Source organism: Oryzias latipes, chromosome 13, assembly GCF_002234675.1.
Source record: "Oryzias latipes chromosome 13, ASM223467v1".
NCBI classification, from domain to species: domain Eukaryota; kingdom Metazoa; phylum Chordata; class Actinopteri; order Beloniformes; family Adrianichthyidae; genus Oryzias; species Oryzias latipes.
Genome location: NC_019871.2, coordinates 7863761 through 7889340, shown reverse-complemented (window position 1 = coordinate 7889340; position 25580 = coordinate 7863761). Strand labels below are relative to the sequence as shown.

Below are 25580 nucleotides of genomic sequence, written 5' to 3'. Positions count from 1 at the left end.
ATGAGACTGTGACTATAAAGCACTTTGGGCCTTAAAGCAAGGTAGAAAAGGAAGATTGACAGGACAGAAGAGGCTGAAATGTGTTCGGCACACTTGTCAAAACTCCAACTGTCTTTTTTAAAATATATTTTACTTGTGTTTTTAGAAGGGGGTCATCCGTCACTTTGATGACTACGAAAACGTCCTCTACAGTCAATAAAAACCCTTCATGCTGTTGGAATGACTGTTTTTATTTAATTCGTTTATTTAAAAGAGGACAGTGCAATTTTAAAAATGAATCACACATGATTACACATGTTTAGAAAAAGCCAGAATTAGACTAAAAAAAAGTACACAATACATTACAAAATATAAACACTTAATATACAAACCGATAAAAGACGACATCACAACATATCAAAGCATTTATTCACAGCATCAAAATAGGCTTTTAGTATTGGCAGCTGTAGGTGTTGATACAATTTATATGTTTTGTTTAGTAACCAAAGGAGAGGATACATTACCCATCAACCATCTGCAATGCTTCACTAGTACCCATACATCTTTAATGCATAGATGTTATGTATAGAATTTTGTTATGTATAGAATGTTGTCCATCTGACTGAAGCTGTAGGCTTATTGGAGTTAAAAGCTTTGTATGTAAACGTAATGAACAGCAATAAACAGTTTGTTCTATAGTTTGCACACCCACTCCTTTTGAAATCTTCAGTCAGTACTTTTGTTTGCCACACTTGCATTTAGTGAGTCAGCTCCTTATCAGGACTGCAGGTATTATTTAAAGAACTTTTACCACTTTTAAAGGGTAATTGGGCACTTTTGTGCAAATCAAAGTGGTTAAAAGACTCCATAAATCTTGAAAATCACAAAACTGGTACTGGTGTTGTGTAATTCAAGTGCCGCGGCTGTGTACCGAAGAATCTGTTTTAAAAACATAAAGATTGGAGTTGAACTGAAGGGCGCCATGCAGCTCCACTGCTGTAGATTTCACTATTTTTTTTAACTGAAAGATACATAAGTTTTGCAAGTAGTTGCCAAATACTTTTAGGCATTACACGGTAAAATGTTAACCAGCAAAAACACGATTTTTTTTTAAAGCAGTAAACAGATTTTTCCTCCTGACTTGTCATTTCTTGAGTTTATGTAACACACTGGCACTGATAAAAACAAACAAATCAAAGTTACACTAGTAATGTTCTTTAGTCATTTTTATATGTAAGTAAGAGGCACACAAACAGGATCTAATAAACACAAATATCTAAACCAGGGATCTGCAACCTGCAACACTCAAAGAGCCATTCAGGTCGATTTCTTTATGATCACAACCATGAAGCCTTTCGTCACCCTTAGGAAAAATAATACACTGAATTGCATTAAAGACATTCTTATTATTATGATTAATATATATCAACTATTGTTTGTTTGTTTTTTGAGGGGGGGATTAATAAAACCTAATAATAAAAATACCTTTTTGAAATAGAGATTGTTTTGACAGAGGTTCTCATGATTTCCTGTCAAAATAACACATCCTGTACTACATAGTATTACTGTATCTCTATACAAAAAATATGTTCTGCTTAGACAGTTTATTTTATCGCTTTTGGTGCATTTCAGTCTAATAAACTAAAATTAAATTAGAACAAATTTAGTAATAACCCTCACAGCATTTTTGAACCATGTGGCGCATTGAAAATCCTTGAATTTTGTTCAAAAGTAGAAAGTCTGCCTTATAATCCGGTATGCCCTATGTATAAAACCTATCGCATCCTTTGATATTTGTAAACTATAGTCACGCTGCTTGGTGGATTGTTGGAGCATATCTGATCTGTGAAGCTATCTAATCTGTGTATCAACTTTTTGCAAAAAAGTTGAATAGAATTGACTTATCTGACAGTTGTTTCACAAAAAACGTGTTATTTTAAAAAAAAATGTAAATGCTGACAGTACTTTGTAAACATTGTATTAAATGAATCACCTGCATTTAACCCCCCCCCCCCATTCTTGTAGCAAAAAGTGACGCCAACTTTAAGGCTTTCCTTGATGAGCGGAACCCGAAGCAGCAGCACTCCTCCACCCTCGAATCATACCTAATCAAACCCATACAGAGGGTGCTGAAGTATCCCCTCCTGCTGAGGGAGCTCTACTCACTCACAGACCCAGACAGTGAAGAACACTACCATCTGGATGGTAAGACTGGCACGAGACAGAGACCAAAGACTCACCTTTTTCTCTGAACGCATACAGTCAGGACAGTTTAGCTCTAACACTGATTTTCACTTCACTTTAGTTGCTATGAAAGCCATGAACAAAGTTGCCAGCCACATCAATGAGATGCAGAAGATCCACGAAGAGTTTGGATCAGTGTTCGACCAGCTCATCACCGAGCAGAGCAGTGAGAAGAAAGAGGTGAAGTTCAACAAACATGGCTTTTTTCTGAAATCTTGCTAAAGACTGTCAAGTCACTGATGACATTGTGTCACAAATGCCAGGTTGCTGATCTGTCGATGGGCGACCTGCTGCTTCACAGCACTGTGACCTGGATCAATCCACCTGTATCCTTAGGAAAATGGAAGAAAGAACCACAGCTGAATACATTTGGTATGAAATGGAGGATTGTTTCTATTTGCACTTTTCTGTCTCAGTTCATGCAATGATTATAAAATCTGACAAAAAGGCTGAAAATTGGATATGACAAATATTTTTCTAAAATGACATGGTGTTTGGATATAGTTGAAAATTAATCAATTCACAATGTATTAAATGATCAGTTTGACAATATAAATATTTATAGTATGCACAATGCACAGGCCATGTTGATTCCCTTCACAAATCATCAATGAGAATGAATGTCTGTGCTTCTTTTTTCAGTGTTCAAAACTGCCGTGGTCTTTATGTGCAAAGATGCGTCCAAACAGAAGAAGAAAATGGTTGGTTTTAAGAAATGAACATATGAAACAAAAATAGAAACAACAAAGTTCCAACAGTTTTTTTCTGCCTTTTTAAGGGTGGCTCCCATCGATTGTCAGTGTCCTCAGAAGAAAAAGACCCCTTCCGGTTCCGTCACATGATCCCAACAAAGGCTCTCCAAGTCAGATCACTAGGCAACACAGGTCCGCCTTTTTTCCCTTTAATAAATCAATTAGACTGGATTGTACTAAAAGCACCTACTATTGCTTTTTCAAAGCTAAAATGTTGTGTTTGTCCAACAGATGGCGAGAATTCTGCTGTGTGTGAAATTGTTCACACAAAATCAGAATCGGAGGGAAGGCCAGAAAGGATATTTCAGCTGTGTTGTAGGTGAGGAGGCAGTAGGCATTTTACTTTTTAACTTAAAGCATTTTTTGTTTTCACTGAAACTGTCCCACTAAAGGTTGGGGAAAAAAAGTTACGATCCACGGTTCTGTCTCCTTCAGTTCCCCAGAGAGCAGAAAAGACTTTCTGAAGACGGTGCATTCCATCTTGAGGGAGAAGCATCGCCGACAGCTCCTAAAAACGGAGAGCTTACCTCTCAGCCAGCAGTATGTGCCATTTGGAGGGAAACGGCTGTGTGCCCTGAAGGGAGCCCGTCCAGCCATAAATAGAGCCGGTAATTGCCAATCTGTGGCTGCGTTGAGTCTGCAGCATCAAGCGCCCCAGTTTCTCAGTTGCTGACGGAAATGTTTTGTTAAGTTCACACGTTTTGCTCATTAATTTAAATAAATACAACAGAAATGTGCCACTATAAGAAAGTGGCAGCCATTTTGATAAAATGTGGTATGGTTTCTACAGAAAAACACTAAGATCATTTCCTTTTTACTTGTTTACAGCAGCAGCAATAATAGCTTTATAGAGACTCTCTACTCCTCCTTCTGTGTTTCTCTAGCAGTGTTTGTGATCTTTTCTGCCCTTCTGCTGCAAATGTATTTTGCCCCAAACATTCACTTAGTAACCTTTAAAGTGCAGTATTGCATTATGAAGATCATGCGTAAACTTGCCTTAGAGCTCATGGCTGCACCCAGCAAGATGAAAACTATCTTACAAATAATTTTACTGTTAAATTTTCTTCAGCTACAGTTTTGGTTATGGACACTTATTGCTAAGTCCCCTGCAGGGCACTATCTCAGTGTGAGTCATGCTTGTCACTGGCCTAGGCTGTTAATATGCTGCGTAAAATTTCAGCTATAGCTGTCTTAATGTGACATGTAATAGGCTTTTACAAAGAAGTTCTTCAGTCCTATTTTTTATAGAAACATGGGAAACATCTAAAGCGAGTCTTCATTTTTCTTATTGTTTTTCTTTTTTTTGTCTATTAGCTTCTGCCCCAACCAGGACACTGGGCAGACGGAAGTTGGTCCGTAATCGCTTCACCATAGACACCGACATTGTTTTCGACAGAGACCACGACCAGCATGACCCCACGTCACCTGAAGAATCCAACTCAAGAAAGCTGCAGCAGAAAAGCGAAGCAGACGAGCAGCAGCAGTCTGAGGACGGAGACACGGACCGCTGGGTGGAAGAGCAGTTTGACCTAGAGGAGTACGAAGACCAAGAAGACATGAAAGAGACTGACATCCTGAGTGACGAGGATGAAGAGTTTTGCCAGGCCCCCAAGGCTCAGTCTGAAGAGGTTGATCTGGAAGCGCCATTGAAAGCTTTGTCCTTGGAAGGTGCAGAACCAGAAGAAGCAGAAAGCGAGATCTCTAAGTCGCCGTCTCTCAGCGACACGCACCATGATGAGAAGCTATCTGACATGGAGGAAGTTGACATTACTGATGACATGGAGGATCAGAAGACAAAAGGGAAGGATGAGGTTTGGGTAAGAAGGGAGTCATCAGGCTCATCCCCAGACTGATCCGTGGACCGTAGATGGCGTGCCGTATAAAGATGCTTCATTTGCATTGATTTATATTGCACAGCTAGTAGAATAAATCTGTATCTTTACCTTACTGTTGCTAAATGCTGGTTGTACAGGTAAGATGGTTTGGAAAAGCAATAAGGAATCCACATTGACCGAGCATCAAATCAGATTTTTTCATAAATGTTACATTTTGGCTTTGAAAGATGAACCGGCGGTACAATCACATAATCATGTGCTCTGATTGGCATTATTTGCTCATTCGGGCAGCAATTTATAGCTTTGCCTGCTGTTGCCAAATCTGATCGTTGTAAGAACAATAATTTCAGTTTTGTCTGTATCGCAGAGATATTATCATAGGGCTTTGTATTATTTGTCCGTAAAGATATAGATTAATGAATTTCCGATCTAGTCTAGTTTAATGTAGGCTAATTGTACATTTTCACATAAAAACTCTTACTTGGATCGTGGTATTCACTGTTTGACAGACTTCAACAATAGTTTGATACTTTATTTATCCTGTTACTTTTAAAAACAATGTTGTAAAATGGATTTTTAGTTGTTTCGATTGAACATATTCCTGTTTTACTTGAATTTGTTTGAGTCGTTCCTTGTTTTGGTTTTACCATGAAACCATTTACAGATGTATATATTTCCTGTTCAGTGTTGCCATGCAGACACACACACACGCACACCCACCCAACGCTTCACTGTAGATAATTCACGCGTCTCAAGAATTTTGGATCCTTAGCTGCTTGTTTTTGTTGCATTAAAATACGGTGGTTTTATTTATTTATGTATAGATAGTTGTTGGTTACAAACTTGACGTTTTTTTTTTTGTTTTTTTTTTAAAGAAAGTCAAAATTTGCTCAAACAATCAGGGGAAAAGACTTGGAAGACCTAAATCAAGGAAAATGTTATACTTGTAAACAAGTTATTGTGCTACTAAATGGCTTTTTTTTTACTGTGTAAATATATATATGAAATGGATTCATATAATAATAAATACAATTGTTTCCTACTTGTAATGACCTTTTTTATGTGTTGCCATCTATTTCTCTGGTTGGTTGGACTTCTTTTAGACAAAACAGTCAATGTTTCTGCAACATGATCTTCAGAATCAACCAAGCGGATAATCAAACATCTTTTCCAGAGCACAGACAAGCGAAAAAACCTGAGAACAAATAAAAATCAACCTCAACCTAAAAAAGAACTTGTGAATTTTTGCTATTAACCGTTAACAAAAAATGAACAAGGAAATGTGTCCAATAATTGGCCTAGTTTTCAAACTGAGGAAAAGTCTTCTTTGCAAAGATTGGCAATTCACATTAGAGGAAACAACAGTATTTGTGTATAAATAATTGCTCATCAAAGTATAAGGAAAAAAACATTTGAAAAGCTGAATGTGCTCTGCTTTGGAAGATCAGTCAGAAGTGACTTTTCTTTGCAGTGTTATTTATTTTTTGTTAAGATTACCATTTTTACCCGCTTTTAATTTGTAAATAAAAAGATCGCAAACAGCTGTCAGAGATGAACACTGGTGGTAACTGCTATCTTTCATGTGATTTTTTCAAGCACATTTAAATTAACATCTTATTTTCTTGCTTGCTTGAAATTATCACAGAAAAATTGGGACTAAATAAAAATATCCTTATGAACATCAGTTGCCTGTTAAACTTAAACATTTTGTTCTGTTTTTATCTGCACATCTGAATTTTCTGTTCACTGACAGCAGTTGTTACTTGGAACAAAAGGCGTGGTTAATCGCATACTGACAGCTGACTTATTATATTCTGTCACTTTCATTTCCACACTTTTTTATAACCACAAATGGTTCTGTCAGCCATTCCTCTTTTCACCAAATTGGTTTCAGTTCCTTCACAAAGGATTTAATGCTACTGTCTTTTGGATTTAATGCTAATGTCTTTTGAGATATTGCTATGAAAGATGCAAACACTTGTAGTGGGTTTTGTTTAGTGTCTCTGATCATTGAGCAAGTCACAATAATGGTGGTAACCATAATTTAACCAAAAAAATATATTTCTTCAGTAAATGAAAACACAAAAATGAAAATGCTTTTCATTAGAGCAGACATGCGTAGTTACATCTATGTACAGCAGGGGGCATACTTTTCTTCTTTATCCCAGTTACTCCACTTGTATTTGAACCACATTATTTAAATTAAAAACCAAGTTAAATGTGTTTTTTGTTCTTTTTCAGTAAATGTTAGCAATAAATAGTTTATTTCCCAAGCAAGCTTCTCAAACTCTATAGATTGGTCTCCGTGAGCGTATTTGTGTACTTTCAAAGCTGCCGGGAGCAAGGACAATGGTTTCAGACACCAAACCTGCTCAACATGTTCTTCAGTTTCTGTTCCTGTTGCATAACCTCCCTTGACAAATATCCCTCTCTCTGTTTTTCTTTTAATTCTTGTCCATGATGACTCTCAGAAAACAACCTGGCATGGTTTGGGCCTAACCCTTCCCTGTCCAAATATGGTCCATTTCGGGGAAAGTGTTAATATTTTTCTTTCTTTCTTTTTTACACTACTAGGAAAACTCCCAGGTCCTATGATTCTTCAAAATACTTGGTATATCTACCTGAACAGGACATTTTTATGGCAGCATAAAGTCAGGTCAAATTTATACTTTGTCAAACTTAGGTTAGACTTATATCGATGTGTTTCGTTTGTTCTAAAAGAATGTGGAAACAGATTATAGAACTGTTTCGTCTTTAATGGTCACATGGTCATGTGGTCCAGTTTTTGTGGTCTGATTCTGTGCCTCTGTAAGCACTTGCAGTAAAAAAATTGTGTTACATCAAAAAACACAATAATGTAAACTCTTGCAGAATGGCAGTAGTTCATCAGAAATTCGCCTCTGAGTTGTGGGTAGGACTGTTGGTGTTGCAGTACCGGTAAGCTTTCCCGAGTTTCCCATCATCCTTCGCCGTGGTGCAGCGGTAGGGCGGTTGACCCATAATCGTAAGACTGCAGGTTCAATTCCCGCCTTGCATGCCCATGAGTCGAAGTGTCCTTGGGCAAGACACTGAACCCCACCTTGCCTCTGGTGGTAGGCAGACACCTGTGTTTGGCAGCGGAGCCGCCACCAGTGTGTGAATGTGTGCGTGACTGGGTGAATGGGTCTGTGACTGTAAAGCGCTTTGTCCTTGTAGGAAGAAAGGCGCTCTATAAGTATACACCATTTACCATTTCATTTACACTCTATCCCGCTAGCTAACAGGCCCTCACAACCCCAACCTAACATTATTGGTACAACAAAAATGGCAAGCAATATTCGAGCTTTTCAGCTGTGCAGTTTTGAGCCAGATGCCAACTCAGGTGAGGTAAACGAAGACGTACATGGATCTAATCATCTGCAAGTGGATGCATCAGAATGGAGCAGAGCAGGGAGCTTGTAGCCCGCCAATTGTACTTTCTATGTAACAAAAACGAACTTTTTCAAACAAGATTCTTTCATCTGCATCTGATCCCCCATGATTTGAATAAAGACATACTCAGAGATGCAATTTTTTGCTTAATTTTCTTCATATGTGTCCTGCTGAAGATGGTCAGTAACATGTTCCAATTAAAACCCTTGTGCTATCTTAGATGACCCCACCCTTACTTGACGTGTTCTCCCTACCATGACAAAGGTGGATAAAGGTGGAAAGATTTCATGTAATCCATGGACACCAGTGAAGATCACAAATCATTGAAGAAAAAAGGTTCAGCGCACTGTCTAGTGGGTCTAGATGACCCAACTCCCAATGTTAAAGTGCCTAGAATAGCACAAGGGTTACCAGGAACGTTTCCTCTATAAAACCACTCCCCTCTTGTTTACATGACATCAAAAATTGTATGGCCCTCAGTTATTTCAGTTTTAATGAAAGAGAAAGTGATGGTGTTTGGTCCAAGCAGCCTCTGTGATCCGTCTGAAGTGGATCAGGGCTTCTTGGTTCCACATGTTATATAGTCTGTTTTAAACTTACTATTTAAAATGGATAGTGATTTTATGCTAGAATCTCATGTCAGCTCAGTGGTAAAGACCAGCTGAGGTGGTTAACACAAAAGTGAAGCCATTTTTATCCCAACAGCACTTTGAGACAGTGATCCGTGCCTTTATCTCATCAGGCGAGTTATGATGAACAAGATTTCTCTGTCCTTGAGGTACCGAAGTCTAAAAGGAAGTGTTGGGGGAACAAGCTTTTTTAACTTATGTATATGTTTTTAACAATTTTTTTATGTTTAGCTTTAGCGTACAGTGCTTTGTTCAGTTTTTTATTGTGTGAAAGCGCTTCATAAACGAAGATGATGTTGAAGAAAAAATTATAAAGACGATTTTCATTGGAGTGGGTCTTTAAGGGGACAACATGAGCTCCATCTGGGTTCTTCTAGTTACTCATGACTTACATACAAGTGAATATTAGCACTTGACAAACAAACAGACATGTATTCACAACTGTACAACACCACTTTCATTTTTGGACGAGGAAAAACCAGAAAGTTTCCTTCTTTTTTTGTCTGTCTCTCCAAACCAGCTGGATGGCATTACTTTCCATCCAGGGCTATCGTACAATCTTCTGTTTTTACACTAGTCACAGTGAAAGCTCCTTTAGATGTAAGGAGCAAGGCAAACCTCTGTCACTTCTTTCCACAGACGATGCAGGCCAAAGTGGAAATCTTAGCGGTGCTTCTGGGAGTCATTTGCCTGGCTGGGACTATAGCCATCACTGCTTTGCCCACATGGAAGGTTACTGCTTTCATTGGTGCCAATCTTATTGTCATGGAGGAACTCCAGGAAGGATTGTGGATGAACTGCATCAGACACGCAAACTTCCGAATGCAGTGCAAGGCCTATGACTCGGTGTTGATTCTCCCTGGAGATCTGCAGGCAGGCCGGGGGCTGATGTGCCTCTCCATAATTCTGATTATTTTTGCCATCATTCTCATGAGTTGTGGGCTGAAACAGAGTTCTCTCTGTCAGGACAATATGAAGAAAAAGAACAGCATTCTGGCCGCTGGAGGAAGTTTGTATTTGGTTTCTTTTTTGACAACACTCATCCCTGTCTGCTGGGCGAGCCACTCCATCATCACTGACTTCTATAATCCCACATTGGGGGATTCTCAGAAACGGGAGCTTGGGTCAGCGCTCTACATCGGCTGGGCCACTTCAGTGCTCCTCCTCATCACCGGAGTCATCCTCCTCACCAGATGCAGCAAACGTAAAACACCGGAAGAGCAGTACTATGCTGAAGAAGAAAGGAATTTCCAAGACAAGAACAGCATCTCATTTACAAAGACACCATCCAGCATTCACAAAAATCAAGTATATGTTTAGCCTTTTTGCTATCCTAGGCACTTTAACATTGGGAGTTGGGTCATCTAGACCCACTAGACAGTGCTCTGAACTTTTTTTCTTCAATGATTTGTGATCTTCACTGGTGTCCATGGATTACATGAAATTTTTCCACCTTTATCCACCTTTGTCATGGTAGGGAGAACACGTCAATGTAAGGGTGGGGTCATCTAAGATAGCAGAAGGGTTACAGGTTTTGCTGCTCTGCAGTAAGTCTATTGTCCTTGTTTTGAAAATGGAAACATATCAGTTTGGGACTGTTCAAAAGAAATACTCCTGATTGTGTAAATGTTTCTGTCACATGACTCTAATATTTACTTTTTTTTAAAACTGGGATGTGAAAGTGGCCATTTTAATTATTTGAATTTTCCAATCCTTTAACACCCAAATCATTTTGTGAGATCCTGTGTATTTCATCTCTGTTAGCTCATGAAATCAAGCAAAAAATGATGGACAATCAAAACATGTCACTAATCATTTAATGAGAAAGTTATGTTTTTATTGTATTGCATATCTGCATTTTCAGTTGTGCTTAAAAAAGACAGACGTTCTGCCTGATTCTTGTTTTTCTTGCAACCAAACATTAAAACGGGCCAACATTAGCTCTACCATCCTGCTGTGGGAATGAAGCCTCTTTTACTGGCACATGTAGGAATGCATTTCTGAGCAGCATGACAAAAAAAAAGGAAAGGGAACTTCCTGAAAATACAAAAAACAAAACCATAAAAAACATTTGAATAGATAACCTGACTTTTGTTTTATACTTTGTGAAGTAAGACATCTGATTGTGGCTTGTGTTTGCCATCAAGATAGAAAGAAGATTGAGATTTTTATCACAAAAAAAACTCGTCCACTGATTTGCCGTTTGTCCATAGGGATGATGATGATGACTTTCTTCCCTTTCCGAAGATTTTCTTTTTTGTTTTGGTTTATTTTCTTTTAGTGATGTGTTCTTGGATTTTGTCATGTTTTGTGTGGTTCCCTTGTTATAGTCACACCAGTGTCAACATGTTGACCATCCACAGCTGTCTTCATTGCTGTTAATTATCCTCTGTGTTTTGGGTGGATCTACCATTGTTACATTTTATTTTCTATTTATTAAACATTTAAACCTGGCCTTTTTCATTTTTATTCCTAATTCCTGAAACATATTCTTTAAAAATTTCTCTGAATGTGAAATAGTTGTTCACAACATTGATTTATTTCTTTAAGAAACTGATTACTGAGATGTTTCTGCACCAACTCTTTGTAATCTACATTCACTAACAGTGTAACAATCATGTATGGCTAAAACCTGCTCATTCTTAGACCTGAGTAATGCACAATACAGAGCTCGACTTTGCCTAAAGATAAGCAGGTTGTAACTTCCTGGTTCTTCAAAGCATTCACTAGTTTGAGTCACCTGTGGTGCGTCCATATATGACGAGTTGGAAGTGAGAATGTGTGGTCACTGGAGGAGCCAGTTTTGTTTTCAGATAATGGAATTTAGATAGTTAAAAAAAAACAGATAGTGCCTTTATTTTTGTTTGGACACTAGGCAACATGCAGGCTTTATCAACTCAAAGTAGCTGGGTGGCATTGCGTGCAAAGAAATCCTATCAAATTTTGTAGAAAGGTCCAACAGTAGAAAATTTGGTTTAGATGTAAGAAGAGAGACTAACTATCAAAATCACACTCCTTAACTTGGAAAATCTCCCGATGCACTTTGGCACCATTGGCCTGATTGGGACCATAGCAGTACAACAGTTTTCACGTAGTCCTATATTTTTATTTTTGCTTCAAAATGTCTGAGTTTCTACTTGATTTTAGAATATCATGTTTCCCAACATAAAAGTGTTTAAATAAGTCAAAATGAGAATCCTTAATATCCTTAATGGTTTGTCCACATAGAAAGTTTCTGCCAGTCTTGGTAAGGATTGTGAAGAACCTGGCACAAACATTCTGAGCTCCAGGTTCAGTGCAAGACCCATGACTCGGACCACGTTCTTACTCCGAAGCTGAAGGCAAGCAGATGGCTGATGTGCATCTCCATAGGGGCGGTTGTTGTTGCTTTGATTGTCACGGCTTCTGTGTTTCACAAGACTCTTTTTCTGTTGTGACACCAAGAAAAACAGGAAGATTCTTCTGGCTGTTTGAGGAACCTTGTCTTCGGTTTATTTTTTTGACCGCATTCATCCCTGTCGGCTGGGCGAGTCTTTCCATCACCGATGCCCCATTCTCTGGAGGAATCCTCCGGATCAGATGCAGCAAACTTAAAACAATGTAAGAGCACTGTGCTGAAAATGAGCTTCTGGAGAAAAGGGATGTGCAAGACAATAACAGCAAATCATTGACAAGCACACCATCCAATAAGATGTGGGTTTATTTCTATCTCACTAGTATTTAAGCATCAATGTACTAACAAATTACTTAGTTTCCCCGAATATAGACAGACTTTTAACCCCTTGCCCAATATAATTTCATCTCTCAGCAAAAGATTAGATATATGTTGCAGGTCTTCTTGCTTCAGTTGCTTTGGTATAAATTCACCCAAAACAAAACATTTGACCAACTTTACAGACCAATTTAAACATCTCCCAGCTCTCTCATTTAAAAAAATTATTATTACAAAAAAAATCTTGTGTGTGTGTAGAATTAGCTTGTGATTAATATGTTTTTAAAGTGACAATCTCTAAAGTGCATCAGGAACACAGAGACCTGCTGGTGTGTGTAATGAAACTAGATCTTACTGAGTTTCTGTACTCTACACCTTTTAGTGGACTCACTTTACAAAATGTCACCTGGTGTCTGATCAGCTTTCAATCTGTGAGGCAAAAGCAGACCAACGATCACTCATTAGGAACCTGGACAGCTTTCTTCTTCACATAGAAATACAAGTTTCACTGTTCATCTAGTTTATTTCTATATGTTTTCCCCTATAGTTTTCATTTAAACAGTATCCAGACAAAAACTCTTTAGCCCTTTTAAGAAATTACACTATATATATATATATATATATATATATATATATATATATATATATATATATATATATATATATATATATATATATATATATATATATATATGTATATATGTGATATATGTTGGGATGTTTTTTCAGTGTGTTTTTAAGAAAAAGATTGAATCCTGGTTTGAGTTTTAGAAAAAAGTATACCGTAATTGGATGATTAAAAACCAATCTAAATGACTTCATCTGCATCGATTGAAGGGGATTAAGTTGTTTACCAGAAGCTCTTTCAGTTGATTGGTTGAAGTGGAAGTTTCATGTGCATTTTAAACAAACAACACTCTTTGGTCCTTCCCAGTCTATCTCTTAAATGGGAAGGAGTTTAACCAGTAAGACTGCATTGCATGCCTGTTATTTCTGAGTGTATAGCCTGTATGACTTGCTCTTCTCCTCACTTTTGCTTCCTGAACTGTAGGAGGACAGCCAAAGAGCGCATCTTTGGCGCTTGGTTTTAGCAGCGATGAGCGTCTACACTCCCTACAGCGGCTACACCAAGCCAGCTCCAACTTACCCGGCGAGCTACTACGATGAGAAACAATACCAGCCATATCAGCCATACACAGAAGGCATCACAGACTCTGTTTATGAGGAAAAGAAGAAGATCGAAAAGAGGAAAAATCAAAGTGCCATTTGCTGTGAGGTCGTGGCCCTGATCATTGGGTTTATAGGCCTGATTGGAGTGGCTGCTGTTACAGGTTTGCCCATGTGGAAGGTAACAGCCTTTATCCAGGAGAACATCATTGTGATGGAGACCCGCTGGGAAGGTTTGTGGATGAACTGCTACAGACAAGCAAACATCCGGATGCAGTGCAAAGTGTACGACTCCCTGCTGTATCTGCCTGCGGACCTCCAGGCTGCCAGAGGTCTGATGTGCGCCTCTGTTGCTGTGACCACCCTGGCCCTCATCGTTTCAGCAGTGGGGATGAAATGTACCAAACTGGTGGACCATCGCGCTCGCACCAAGCATGTGGTTCTCGTGGCAGGGGGCAGTCTCTTCCTCTTGGGCTGTGCCACCACCCTAATTCCAGTGTCCTGGACTGGCCATGTTATCATCCAAGATTTCTACAACCCTCTGCTGATCGATGCCCAGCGCAGAGAGCTTGGGGAGGCTCTTTACATTGGCTGGGTGACCTCTGCTTTGCTCTTCACTGCGGGAGTGATCCTGCTGTGCCGCCACGCTCCCCGGACCCAGATAGAAGAGGAAAGGGTGATCTACAACGAGGGAAGCGTTTACCAACCTGCTTACCAACCTGCTTACTCATACCAGCCGTACACGTACCAGCCAGAATACAGCTACCAACCAGCTTATTCTGCTCCTCCACCAGGGACTGTGGTTTACACTGCACGTTAGTACCAAACTGCTTTTTGAGTTTCCTTTCGAATTCATTAAGTTTGCTTGTTTAATGGGAAATGAGCCAAACCTCTCAATACTACTCAATACAATTCTTCAATGTGAAGCTCAGATGACAGTTCTTTGACTTGTAATGATGAACTTAATGTTTGAATCGTGCAAAACCTTTTTACCCATATGTTTAAAGTCCCATCAGCTGTCACGCACCTAGGTGTGTGATAGTGGTGAGCTACAGGCACAACCACACTTGGGAACCCACCCTTTTGTGCTTTGTGTCAGGCCGGGACACAAGGACACATTTTTCGAGTCTTTGGTATGACTCGGCCTGAGATTGGAACTCACAACCTTCAAATTACAGGGTGGACGCTCTTCCACAAGGCCACTGGGCTTCCCATATGTTTATCACACATTCCTGTTTCTGTAATATTGTCTAAAACAAAAGCTATGTGTTTGTATTTACTTTGCACAAAGTGCAGACTTGTTCTTTGACATGTGGTGCACTAAATTCTTTGTAGAAGAAATGTTTTTTTTTCTTATTTTTAGATTTGGTCATAGGAGTGTTGTTGGCGTGTAAACTAGCAAATGTAAATAAAGGGATGAATTACACATACTTTGCAACTTTTATATTTAAATTTTTGCTTTTATGGATTAAAATGTATAATTTTATCAGGGTTTCATCTTTCCCCATCTTGTTTCGCTGTAAAGAGACACTCAAAGGGTTGGTATGTTGTTCCGACAATAGAAATGTGTCTAAACCGGTCTAACCTGGTTTTTCACACAGCTCACCACTCAAGTCTTAAACTAAAATAGATTTCAACCAGGCTAAAGGTGCTGCTGCCTGTTTCATATCCGAGGTCTAGAGGCCTGGATAAGAAAATTAAAACCATGTCCTTCAGGAAAAACAAGCAGAGTGACGGTGATTATTTAACCCCGTAAAGCTCACTACATCAAAGAATTGACAACATTTTCTTTTTTTAAACCTTTTCATGAAATCTACAAAAACTTTTTGTAGCATCATTTTTTAATGAGATATAGATAGTATCAATTATGATACATTGGGAGACTTAATCAGTTTTTGCTCTCAAAAATGCCAGTTTAAGAAAGAAAAACAATCTATATACCCTCTGTCTTATATCTGATCCACACATTTTTAACATGGTGTAACTGTATTATATTTAATTAAATATCAACAAATGTTGCATTCTCTCAGTACAGCAAGAACTATTAACAATAATTAAGTAATATGAACAATAGATGAGCTATTCTCCCTGTGAACTTATGAAAAAAGTGTTTTTGAGATTTCCTGGAAGAAGCCATTTTGAAATGACCAAGAAATGTTCTTTTACTGCCTCCAGTAAAGGAGTGTTTAACCTGAGGCTCTGGAGCCACATGCAAATGATTTGAGAAAAAACAGGTTTGTAGTTTAGGTGAATTAGGTTTGGTTAGCACCAAAGTCGCATTAATAAAAATGTCCTGCATTTTATTTCAATTAAATCTGCTGCAACAGGAGAATTTTATTTTGGCGCTGAGTGTATATAATTTGAAAGGAACTTGTATGAGCTTCTGCGAAAAGTAAAATAAACGTGTAATATATAGAGAGATAGGAAAATAACAGTGATGATTTCAAATTATTTGAAGTATTTAAAGCTACAGACTTTGCTGCTTTCGCTGGGTTTTGGTCAAGGAGAAACTGCCCCAAATGGCTCATTTAGCATTAAAATTTGCAGACCCCTGGTCTTGTGGAATTTATAATCCACTACAGGGCAGAAAACATGGACTAATTAACATACAATGTTTTTTTTAAGGACAGTTTTGATGATGCTAATGAGACAGGGGTGTCAGAAATGTGATTCAAATGATCGTAAAGGGTTAACATGAGGTAAACAAAAAAATATTTGATTAAAAACAAAAAACAGAAATTCACAAATCATTCCCAAATAACTAACAGGATCACCTCCAATAAAAAGACTTCAAAAAGTTAGAAGGGGGCTCTGCATGAAACTGAGGAAACAAACATTCAAACCAACTTGATAAAAGAAATGTGAAAATGTTTTATAAATGCATTGTTTCTTTAAAGAAAAGGGATTAATTGCAAATTTCGCAATACGTTTACTTGGCCTATTTTGGTCTTCCCAAAGTTTCTCTGTAAGCGCAACATTCTTGAATGTAAGTCAACACCACTGAACAAACAAAGCGACAAGTTACAGAAGCTCTGGTAGCTGGTGCCCAAAGGAAAAAACAAGCCCTGAAGACAAAATTTCCTAGCAACCGCAATAGAGTTCCCACCCCCTCTGCTTTGACTATTATCCTCAGGGAAAAGCCTGTTCAGCAGAAGGTGGACATCATCCTGCTCCTCCTCCAGCTCCATGTAAAGCTTCTCCATAGGTTAAAACAGTTTGCTCTTGAAATAGTCACACAGCGTCTGCCCTTATTATGAGCTTAGATGTGTGACAGGAGGCAAGATGGCCAACTCAACAATGGAGATTGTGGCTATCGTAGCAACCTTGGTTGGGTTGATCGGGGCCGCGGCAAGCACCGGGATGCCTATGTGGAGGGTAACAGCCTTCATCGGAGAGAACATCATTGTGATGGAAACACGCTGGGAGGGATTGTGGATGAATTGTTTCCGGCAGGCCAACATCAGGATGCAGTGCAAGGTGTATGACTCTCTCCTGGCCCTTCCACCGGACCTGCAGGCAGCCAGAGGACTGATGTGCTGTGCTCTCGCCCTGTGTGGGATTGGTATCCTGATCAGTGTGGTTGGGATGCAGTGCACATCATGCATCGTGAACAATGACAGAGCAAAGCGACTAGTCCTCATAATCGCAGGAAGCCTGATATTATCGTCTTGCATCTGTGTCCTCATTCCTGTTTCTTGGACCGGCAATGTCATCATCAGGGATTTCTACAACCCTTTGCTTCTTGACGCCCAGCGCAGGGAGCTTGGAGAAGCTCTCTACATCGGCTGGGTGGCCTCTGCTTTCTTATTCGCTGGGGGATGCATCTTCATCTGTTGTAACATACAATCTGATGAGAAAGAGTCGCAGAGGTACCTGTACCCCAGGAACACAGACTACAGGTCTTACACTCCACAGCCACTGATGCCTCTACAGCCTCTACAGCCTCAGCAGCTGGTGATGATCCCTCAACCACGATCTCAGCCAATGCTGTCAAGACAACCATCAACCATCTACAGCTACGATTCAAGATACCCCTCTGTACGCAGTGGAATTGCTTATCTCTGATCGTTCATGGTATCCTTTTGTATAAATTCTTCTCACGGTAATGTTTTTTATGCTTCTTCAAAATGTATCAAGGAGAACATGTCATATAAAAACATTTTTTTAAAGTGGATTGCATAAAAATTGCACTTTAACATGCAACCTTTGAAAACTACATTGCTAAAGAAGCGACAATTACAGCATATTAATCTCAATCTGTAAATATGACGTTAACTGTGTACTTTTGTGAATAATTTCTTTTAATTTGCAGGCTTTTCCTCTTTGTTTTCCGTAAAGTGAATTAAGAAATGCAAATGTTAATGCAAATTTGAACAGCTCACTGTGAAACAAGTAAAGTTTTGTTTTGTACTTTTACACATTAACTTGATAAGACAGATATGTGTTTTTATTAAAGTAAATTCATGATTTTATTGCATATACATGTCGTCTCTTCATCAGTCGCCTTAGTTTTGTTAATAGAGTTTTAGAATTAATTTGTTTTTGAAAGGTTTTTGGTTTTTCTCTTTATGTCTGTTATCGTATATCCTGGGGCAGTTAACCTGAAATGTGACACTGCTTGTTAAGGGTGTGGACTCGCAGGTGATTCAGCCAAAGACGTCAGCGCTTCTCAAAAGGCTTTACACAATCTGACCCGATGATCATGTGATCAAAATTTGCAAGTTGCTTTAAATAGACACAGAGTGAGCTTGAAAACATTTCGGCAACTTCACAGGTTGAGTGAATAAACATTTTGTTGTGAGTGTAGAGAGACTTTCATTCCACTTGTACCATTTAGAAAAAAAAAACCCTGATGTATTGATCAAGATAAAAGCTGTTTTTTTTCTTTTTGGAAACATTTAGTCATGTAATGAAGATGTAAATCAAACTGTGACGCACATGGGTTAAAAGCATTTGGATTGTACAAGAAAATGTAGGACTGACTGGTGTGACTTCCTGATTGTCTCAGAGGTCATCTGTGCCCCCTTGTGGCTAAAACAAGAATTGCAGGAGCCTTGCTATTCTTTGCCTTTGTAACAAATAGAAATAAAAAAATAAATAAAGAGGAACTGAATTTATTAAGTTTTGGGTTTACGACTCAATCTTATGTCTTCTGTATATGTGCACTGCTTGAAAACTAGATCTCAGTGACATACCCCTATCACTTAGCAAACCATAAACACTGAATAAGCAGGAGTCTTCTTTCTGAGCCAATCAAGTAAGCGCAATTTTTCCCACAACAAACAGAATTTCTCAGCAAACAAACCATATCAGGTGAGATTTTTCCTGAACTGGACGGATTGAGTTTTCTCCTTTCATTGTGCTGTGGTAAACGATTGGATTATTACTGTTTTGAAAGAGTGCTCAGCAAGTTTTGGACTCCCCAGAGGGGTTCTCTGATACCTACAAAAATGGTTCAAAGTGTGTCTGAGTTGGCTGCAATGTGCGTTGGAGTTATTGGGCTGATCGGAGCGGCGGCCACGACCGGTTTGCCCATGTGGAAGGTGACAGCTTTCATCGGAGAGAATATCATCGTGATGGAGACCCGCTGGGAGGGACTGTGGATGAACTGCTACCGCCAAGCAAACATCCGGATGCAGTGTAAGGTCTACGACTCCCTGCTTTACCTGCCCTCGGAGCTGCAGGCAGCCAGGGGCTTGATGTGCTGCTCTGTGGCCTTGTCAAGTTTGGGGCTCTTGGTAGCTCTGTTAGGCATGAGATGCATCTCTTGCCTTCAAAGCAACAGATGGGCTAAAAACATCATCCTCCTGGTGGCAGGAGGCATGCAGTTCATGGCCTCGCTCTGTGTTTTTATCCCAGTGTCTTGGACCGGTCATGTCATCATTAGAGATTTCTACAATCCCTTGCTGATTGATGCTCAAAGAAGGGAGCTTGGAGAGGCTCTGTATATTGGTTGGGTGACCGGTGCCTGCCTTTTTGCCTCATCGTTGTTATTTCTCTGCCGTCGTGTCCCCATGAAAAAAGACTCGTTTGATATTTATCACCCTGTTAACTTAATGAAACATGAACCACCGCCAGCCAGCATCAATCCATCGTCAATGATTTATGAACCCATCTCAAGCGTTCCAAGCCTGGAGCCAACATACCAGCATTTTGTGTCAAACAACGGTTCTATCGGACAACAGTTTGCTGTCCCACTACAAAATGCACCACAAGTAATGGCCTCTCGTGGATCCCTGGTCAACCCTTCTGTTATCTATACCCCTGCTCGACCTGAAAGTTTGCCCGTCTTCTATCAAGGAAGCGTTGCTCAGCCTTCTCCGATGCACAGTCTAAACCACAACGGAGGCATGTTCACTCCTGCAAACTCTCTGGTAACGAGTCAAAATGCCAATCTGTATTCTTCAATTTACACTAGCAACGCCCCTTCGTCCTTCCAGTCCAGTTTTTATCCCAGGTCGCAAACTCCTGTTTTCATAACATACAAGAAGTCGATGGTTCTCCCGGAGTCCTACAATGGGAGCAGCGCCGGACTATACATTTAAAGATAAAAAGATAAAAAAGTTTTTTTGTTTCTATCTGTTATTAAGAACAATGAAGGCATTTTCAGCTACCTTCAGCTAAATTTGATGTTTCTTCTTGACGGAGTCCCGTCATGCTTTTCAGTTGTTTCCAGAGTGAAAAAAAAACATGTTACCAGGATATAATTACCACTGTAGATTTAGTTTTATGATTCTAATGATTCTAATGATTTTAATAATTTTTTTATTTCAATTGTTTTATGTTTTAATGTTTTAATGTGTTACTACTGTTTTATCCAGATTTTTGTTCAATGTGTCTCCTGTAACTCTTTATTTTTTCTTTCTCAAAATGCATTACCATTTGCCAGGCCACAGTTGAAAATCAGTTTTTTTTTCTTATTCTGTCTTGCCTGGATAAATTCGGATTAAATAAAAATAAAAATAATACACTAAAGACTTGGTTTGATAAGCTTTTAGTATAGATAAAAATTTAGAGGAAAATTGTTTCCATCACTATATATGATGCCAATATTGTATCTTTTCCATTTACACGCCTTGACAAACTATTTTTAACTATTTTTTTAATAAGAAAAAAACTGTTAAACAATTTGATGATTTTTTTTTCCAGTTTAGAATCTTTTTTCATAACTGTTAAGTTTAAATTCCAGGTAGGAAATTTCACTTAATGGAAAGTGATACATTTAAGTTACCAGTTGGAAACACGTGTGAGAATAAATTGTCAGCAATTGTGAGTCTTTTACTTTTTTTTTTCCTATTGTCTGATAACAGATTTGTGGAACCTTTTTCCTTTCTTGTTACATTTAGAGATGCAGAACATTGTGTAAACAAAATTTTTTTCTAGATCACATCATCGTTGAAAATGTTAAGGACAAGACACCTACATTTTAAATTGTTAACCTAATATTAAAAAAATAAAAAATAAAAAAGTAAATAATTTTTTTTCAAATCATAAATTTGTTATATTTCATATTTGATTTATTTGAAACATTTTATTGTCTTTATTTACAGAATACACATCAAAATAGGAAATATCTGTTCAATGTCTTACTTTTTACCACTAGATGGCAGCAGACAACACATTGTGCTTACCGGTAGTTTAAACTCAAGAGCTGTTGATACCTCTCATTTTTCATCAGCTTATGATGTTTTGCAAGTTCTAAAATAAGCACCAAAGCAATTGTCAACAAGCTACTGAGAAAAACATGCCATTTTTAAACTGGTGTAAATGTTCAGCTTGACACGACATCTTCCTAAAAATGTAACAAACTGAGATAAAATCATGCAAAAGCGGAGTATGCCTGCCATACGCATGCCTGTAAATGAATGCAGCTGTATTTAAAATATAGTAACAACAATTCAAATGTAAACAGTCAGAGGTGTGCTATATAGCCCAGCAATTAGCCATGAATGGATCAGTTTATAGGTTACTAGTGTATTACAACAGTATGTGTTATAGTTTTGAGACCGTCCAAGTCTTTTGTTGCCATTGTAACAAGCAAAAGATGCACAAATGCTGAATTTGTGGTTTTACTCTAAATTTTAAAAAAACAACCATGAAGCTTAAATAAAGACTATAGGATCCTATTTTGACAATGGTGACTTTCAATAGAATCCAGTCATCAAGCCACAACATCCATCCAGCTTCTAAACTCATTTGAAGTCCCCACTTTGATCATCTTTAGATCTATTGTAAAAGTGTTCCCAGTGATCTTTTGATTATGCTTATGGTGTTTTTGGCTTAAATCCATCATTTTCAAGGACATAGTTTCTGCTTAATTTTCCTCAATATATATATATATATATACATATATACATATATGTATATATGTTAGAACACCAAAAACACAATTTTTATTGAAGTGGGGTAAACGGTGTAGTTTGCCAGCATCAAAGGGCTAAACATGGATGCAATCCACACACTCACATTCACACCTATAGGATAATGTAGAGTCTAAACCCAAAGAATGAGGAATGAAGGCAAAGTAAAAATTAAATGGACTTGAAATTTTACTACATTCTTCATCCTAACTCTCCAAACCAGATTACAAACAACAAAAGTCATTTTAAAGACATTTGCCTTTTGTAAAAGCAAATTGTTGATAATTCAAAGTATGAGAAAAAAAGACATATACAATTTTATGCTATAGCTCGGTTACTGGGGATTTGTAAGATTGCACTAATCCTCAGAAAATGCTAAAACCCTGAAGCTTTTTTAACTCACGGGGATTGTAGCACCACTGTCCGCCACCTCAAACTGAACTCCTCACCTGCGTCCTAAAGTGCTCAATTTCAAAGAAAATTTCAAAGTGAGTTAAGGTATGAGCACATTTTATTTAACAACAACATTGTCAGATAAACGGTTTGAGATAGTTAATCTCCATGGGAGCCTCACCAACCAGTTTGTAGATTAAATCTGCGTTTCCATCAGGACCAGAGCAAAGATTTAATCATTCCTCGGTGTACCGGAGCAAAGACGTTGTTGAGATCAACTGTTGCCAGATTTAAAGTTAATCCTCAGGACGTATCTGTGTTTGCAGATCAAGGGCTTGACTCTGCCCTCAATCGAGCGTCTGTGTGGGACTTGACAAATGGGTTTGGGTGGGTAGGGGGAGTCCAGATGTGTCAAGTCAGACAAGACCAATTTCATAATAAAAGCTTTCAGTACTATTCAAAGGCTTCATCTAAATTAAAGGCAAAATGACAACAACAAATAACTTTTTTGGAAATAAACGTAAATTTTGCTTTAAATGCATGATCTGGAGAAGTTTTAAAGAATGTTAAGAACATGTTTAGCAATGCTTTCAGAATAAACATAAATGCAATAATCTACGTTGAATTAATGTCTCATAATGGCAACATCCTGTATGACCCATAAAAAGATGCTCATCATTTACATGTCAAGTAACTAAACTTTTATTTTGAAAGCTGTTAAGAGAGGGGCTTTCTGTTCTTGTGCAGTTGACAGAAGCACCACAGAGCTCCATCCTCCTCCTCCTCCTCCTCCTCTTCCTCAAATGAAGCCTACAATTCTAGTGTGCTCGGGGTAAACGTGATGTGCGCAAACTCAACATGGAAAGAAAAACCTTCCTGCCACATAGAGGATCTTAGCATGGGGCAGCTGGATGTCTTTTGATCACTGGCACCTGCAAGAGGAGTGTGTGCTTCTGTCCTATTCTTTCTTTTTTCTTTTTTTTTTTTGTCATCACCATGTGTGAAGGATGGATGTGGGTTGGATGCCTGTTTGTTTTCACCTCGGATATAAGGACTGACAGGTTATCAGCATGAACTGAGGCCAAACTAGAAAAAGAAGGAAAATTGATCTCAATGTGTAAAACTTCCGATTTGGAGGAGCGATCATGGTGAAAAGGCAGGGACTGTTGTTTTCACTGCTCTACTGTATAGCAGAGTTTTGGCTCACTTCAGGGCAAGTCCTGAGAATCGGTAAGTTGATTAGGGTTCCAATTTTAGTTTTTTCTCCTTGACTTTTTTTTAACTGTGTAGACATTTGTTCCATTTGTAAAAAAAAAAAAAAAAAGATATGAGAACAATTTCCAAAAGGAAAAAAAAATATCACAATTTGACAAACTGTCAAAATGCACAACAACATTTGGTCGTGCAAACTACCTTTAAAGAAATGTGATAAATTTTTTGTTAAAGTCAAAATAAACTCTTGGCATTTTTACTTTTTTAACAGTGTGCATCCACATAGAATTCCACATTTTATCCTTTGCAGCACAATGTAATTATTGTTTCCTGAAAATTTAAATTTTTATTTTGTAAATTGGAGTCTGTATTCTCGTAAAGGAGCTCTATCATTGCTAAATCTTTAGCTTACCCTGAGAATCTTTTCACTTTGGGGTTGCTTGTGTATAATCTATTCAATATTTGAATTTCTTTGATTAATTGTTCTTTTTTTCAATGGAGAAACTACAGACATAGTAGTTGTCATTCAAACTGAAACAACAGCTTTTGTCCTAACATCTGAATCAGGGTCTGCATACTTTAATTATTATTGTTATATAATGATAAAGTGATTTGTTTTTCTATGTATTACAATTTGTGCTTCTGTTACTTTTAACAGCAGCACATCAAGTTCTTTCAAAATAAAATACACAGATTCAAATGTACAGACGACAGATTTACTTGAATTGAAAATCTAAGGAAGTCAAATCAAACATCATGTTGAGCTTTATGCCCTTTTATCCTTCTTCTCTTAACAATGACAACATATAAACCTTTTTCAATCCATAAATGTAAATGCAATTAAGAATTGTCTCTGGAAACCACTCGCACACTCTTGGGCAGCAGAAAATCCGAATATGTGCTTTAGGGGCATCAATTAGTACATCATTTTGGTTAGTTTTCTGACATGTCAAAAATCTAAGCATAAATGCGACCTTAGCTAGAACAAATGAACCAAAACGACTTACTTATTCAAATTGTTAGAATTGTTTTTTTTTTTAAATCCATAGAGCCAGAGTGGAGGGATAAAATGTGGTTCTGGAGCCACAGGTTACAGATCCCTGATCTAAATTCAGTTTGGTTAGTCTCTTTCTCTTTTTTAACCCCCAAAAAGCAGGTGGTAAAACCTAATGCACCTAAACAGATGTGCTGTAGCAACAATGCAGGTCTAAACTGTTGGGTAACTCTGCTTCCAGAATCTCTCTTTTTAGTTCTAGAACACGCTAATTGCTAATGATATGCCAGTGAATTACACAGCTATTGCGCCAAACTTTTCTCTTTGATGTCTGATTTTAATTTGGTTACATTGAGCTCATGTTTGGCTTTCTGGCTCTTTGCTCCTCACTCATTACTTAGACGTCCCTCTCATGAGGTTAGATGATTTCATCACCGAAATGGCGTTTAAAAAAAATCAGCCTCGGGACTTTGTGCTAAACTAGAGTTAAAAAAAAAAAAAAAAAAAAAAAAGCTTCAGGCGCTGCTGTATTTCTCCAAACGTTTTTAACTTCTTAAGACTCTAACAATGAAAAGTCCCAGTTTTGCTCAACTGTAGGAGCTGGCAGGCCAAAACCAGGGCTTCTCTCCCACCAAATCACATCTCTTTTGTTAATCACTCTCAATCATCAGTCAAAGGACGCCAAATCCTTGTCATTCAGTCCATGACCCCCACATATCCTAATCTGTTCCATATGGTGGACGACTTGCCTCAATTAACAGTTCTCCAACTCTGCAAACGCTGGTTTCAGATTGCAATTGGCTTTCACTCTTTTCACTCTGCTTGGTAATAATGCCCCCCCCCCCCCCCCCCCCCAGCTCTTAAACAACTATCACTAATCTTCTTTATGCAG

General features: G+C 38.3%; 6 protein-coding genes across 7 annotated transcripts in view; all 6 read left to right on the top strand.

Annotated features, from left to right (window-relative positions):
- LOC101174366 (T-lymphoma invasion and metastasis-inducing protein 1) overlaps positions 1 to 5852 on the top strand; it is a 54323-nt gene extending 48471 nt beyond the window's left edge. Inside the window, exons 21-28 of the mRNA XM_011482332.3 lie at positions 2005 to 2184; positions 2285 to 2403; positions 2487 to 2595; positions 2866 to 2924; positions 3002 to 3107; positions 3207 to 3294; positions 3411 to 3583; positions 4290 to 5852. Of these exons, the coding sequence (XP_011480634.1) occupies positions 2005 to 2184; positions 2285 to 2403; positions 2487 to 2595; positions 2866 to 2924; positions 3002 to 3107; positions 3207 to 3294; positions 3411 to 3583; positions 4290 to 4828 (1373 nt within the window). The 3' untranslated portion in view covers positions 4829 to 5852. The remainder of the gene's footprint in view (positions 1 to 2004; positions 2185 to 2284; positions 2404 to 2486; positions 2596 to 2865; positions 2925 to 3001; positions 3108 to 3206; positions 3295 to 3410; positions 3584 to 4289) is intronic.
- A 3282-nt stretch (positions 5853 to 9134) lies between these two features.
- On the top strand, positions 9135 to 10247 carry LOC101174121 (claudin-like protein ZF-A89). Its single transcript, XM_004075532.4, has one exon. It carries the CDS (start codon positions 9280 to 9282, stop codon positions 10168 to 10170), a length of 891 nt encoding a protein of 296 aa, XP_004075580.2. The 5' UTR covers positions 9135 to 9279; the 3' UTR covers positions 10171 to 10247.
- Positions 10248 to 13489: 3242 nt separating this feature from the next.
- Positions 13490 to 15155, top strand: LOC101173880 (claudin-8). The gene has a single exon (XM_020708118.2). The coding sequence runs from the start codon at positions 13659 to 13661 to the stop codon at positions 14547 to 14549; it is 891 nt and encodes a 296-aa protein (XP_020563777.1). The 5' UTR covers positions 13490 to 13658; the 3' UTR covers positions 14550 to 15155.
- Positions 15156 to 15249: 94 nt separating this feature from the next.
- LOC101174849 (claudin-8-like) lies at positions 15250 to 18846 on the top strand. Its single transcript, XM_004075293.4, has one exon. It carries the CDS (start codon positions 17012 to 17014, stop codon positions 17792 to 17794), a length of 783 nt encoding a protein of 260 aa, XP_004075341.1. The 5' UTR covers positions 15250 to 17011; the 3' UTR covers positions 17795 to 18846.
- An 87-nt stretch (positions 18847 to 18933) lies between these two features.
- Positions 18934 to 20704, top strand: LOC101174609 (claudin-8-like). Its single transcript, XM_004075292.4, has one exon. It carries the CDS (start codon positions 19180 to 19182, stop codon positions 20272 to 20274), a length of 1095 nt encoding a protein of 364 aa, XP_004075340.1. The 5' UTR covers positions 18934 to 19179; the 3' UTR covers positions 20275 to 20704.
- A 2204-nt stretch (positions 20705 to 22908) lies between these two features.
- The window catches only part of grik1 (glutamate ionotropic receptor kainate type subunit 1), a 33559-nt gene continuing 30887 nt past the window's right edge, over positions 22909 to 25580 (top strand). For both annotated transcript variants that reach the window (XM_023961776.1, XM_023961775.1), the window contains exon 1: positions 22909 to 23712. In XM_023961776.1, the coding sequence (XP_023817544.1) occupies positions 23628 to 23712 (85 nt within the window). In that variant the 5' untranslated portion in view covers positions 22909 to 23627. The remainder of the gene's footprint in view (positions 23713 to 25580) is intronic.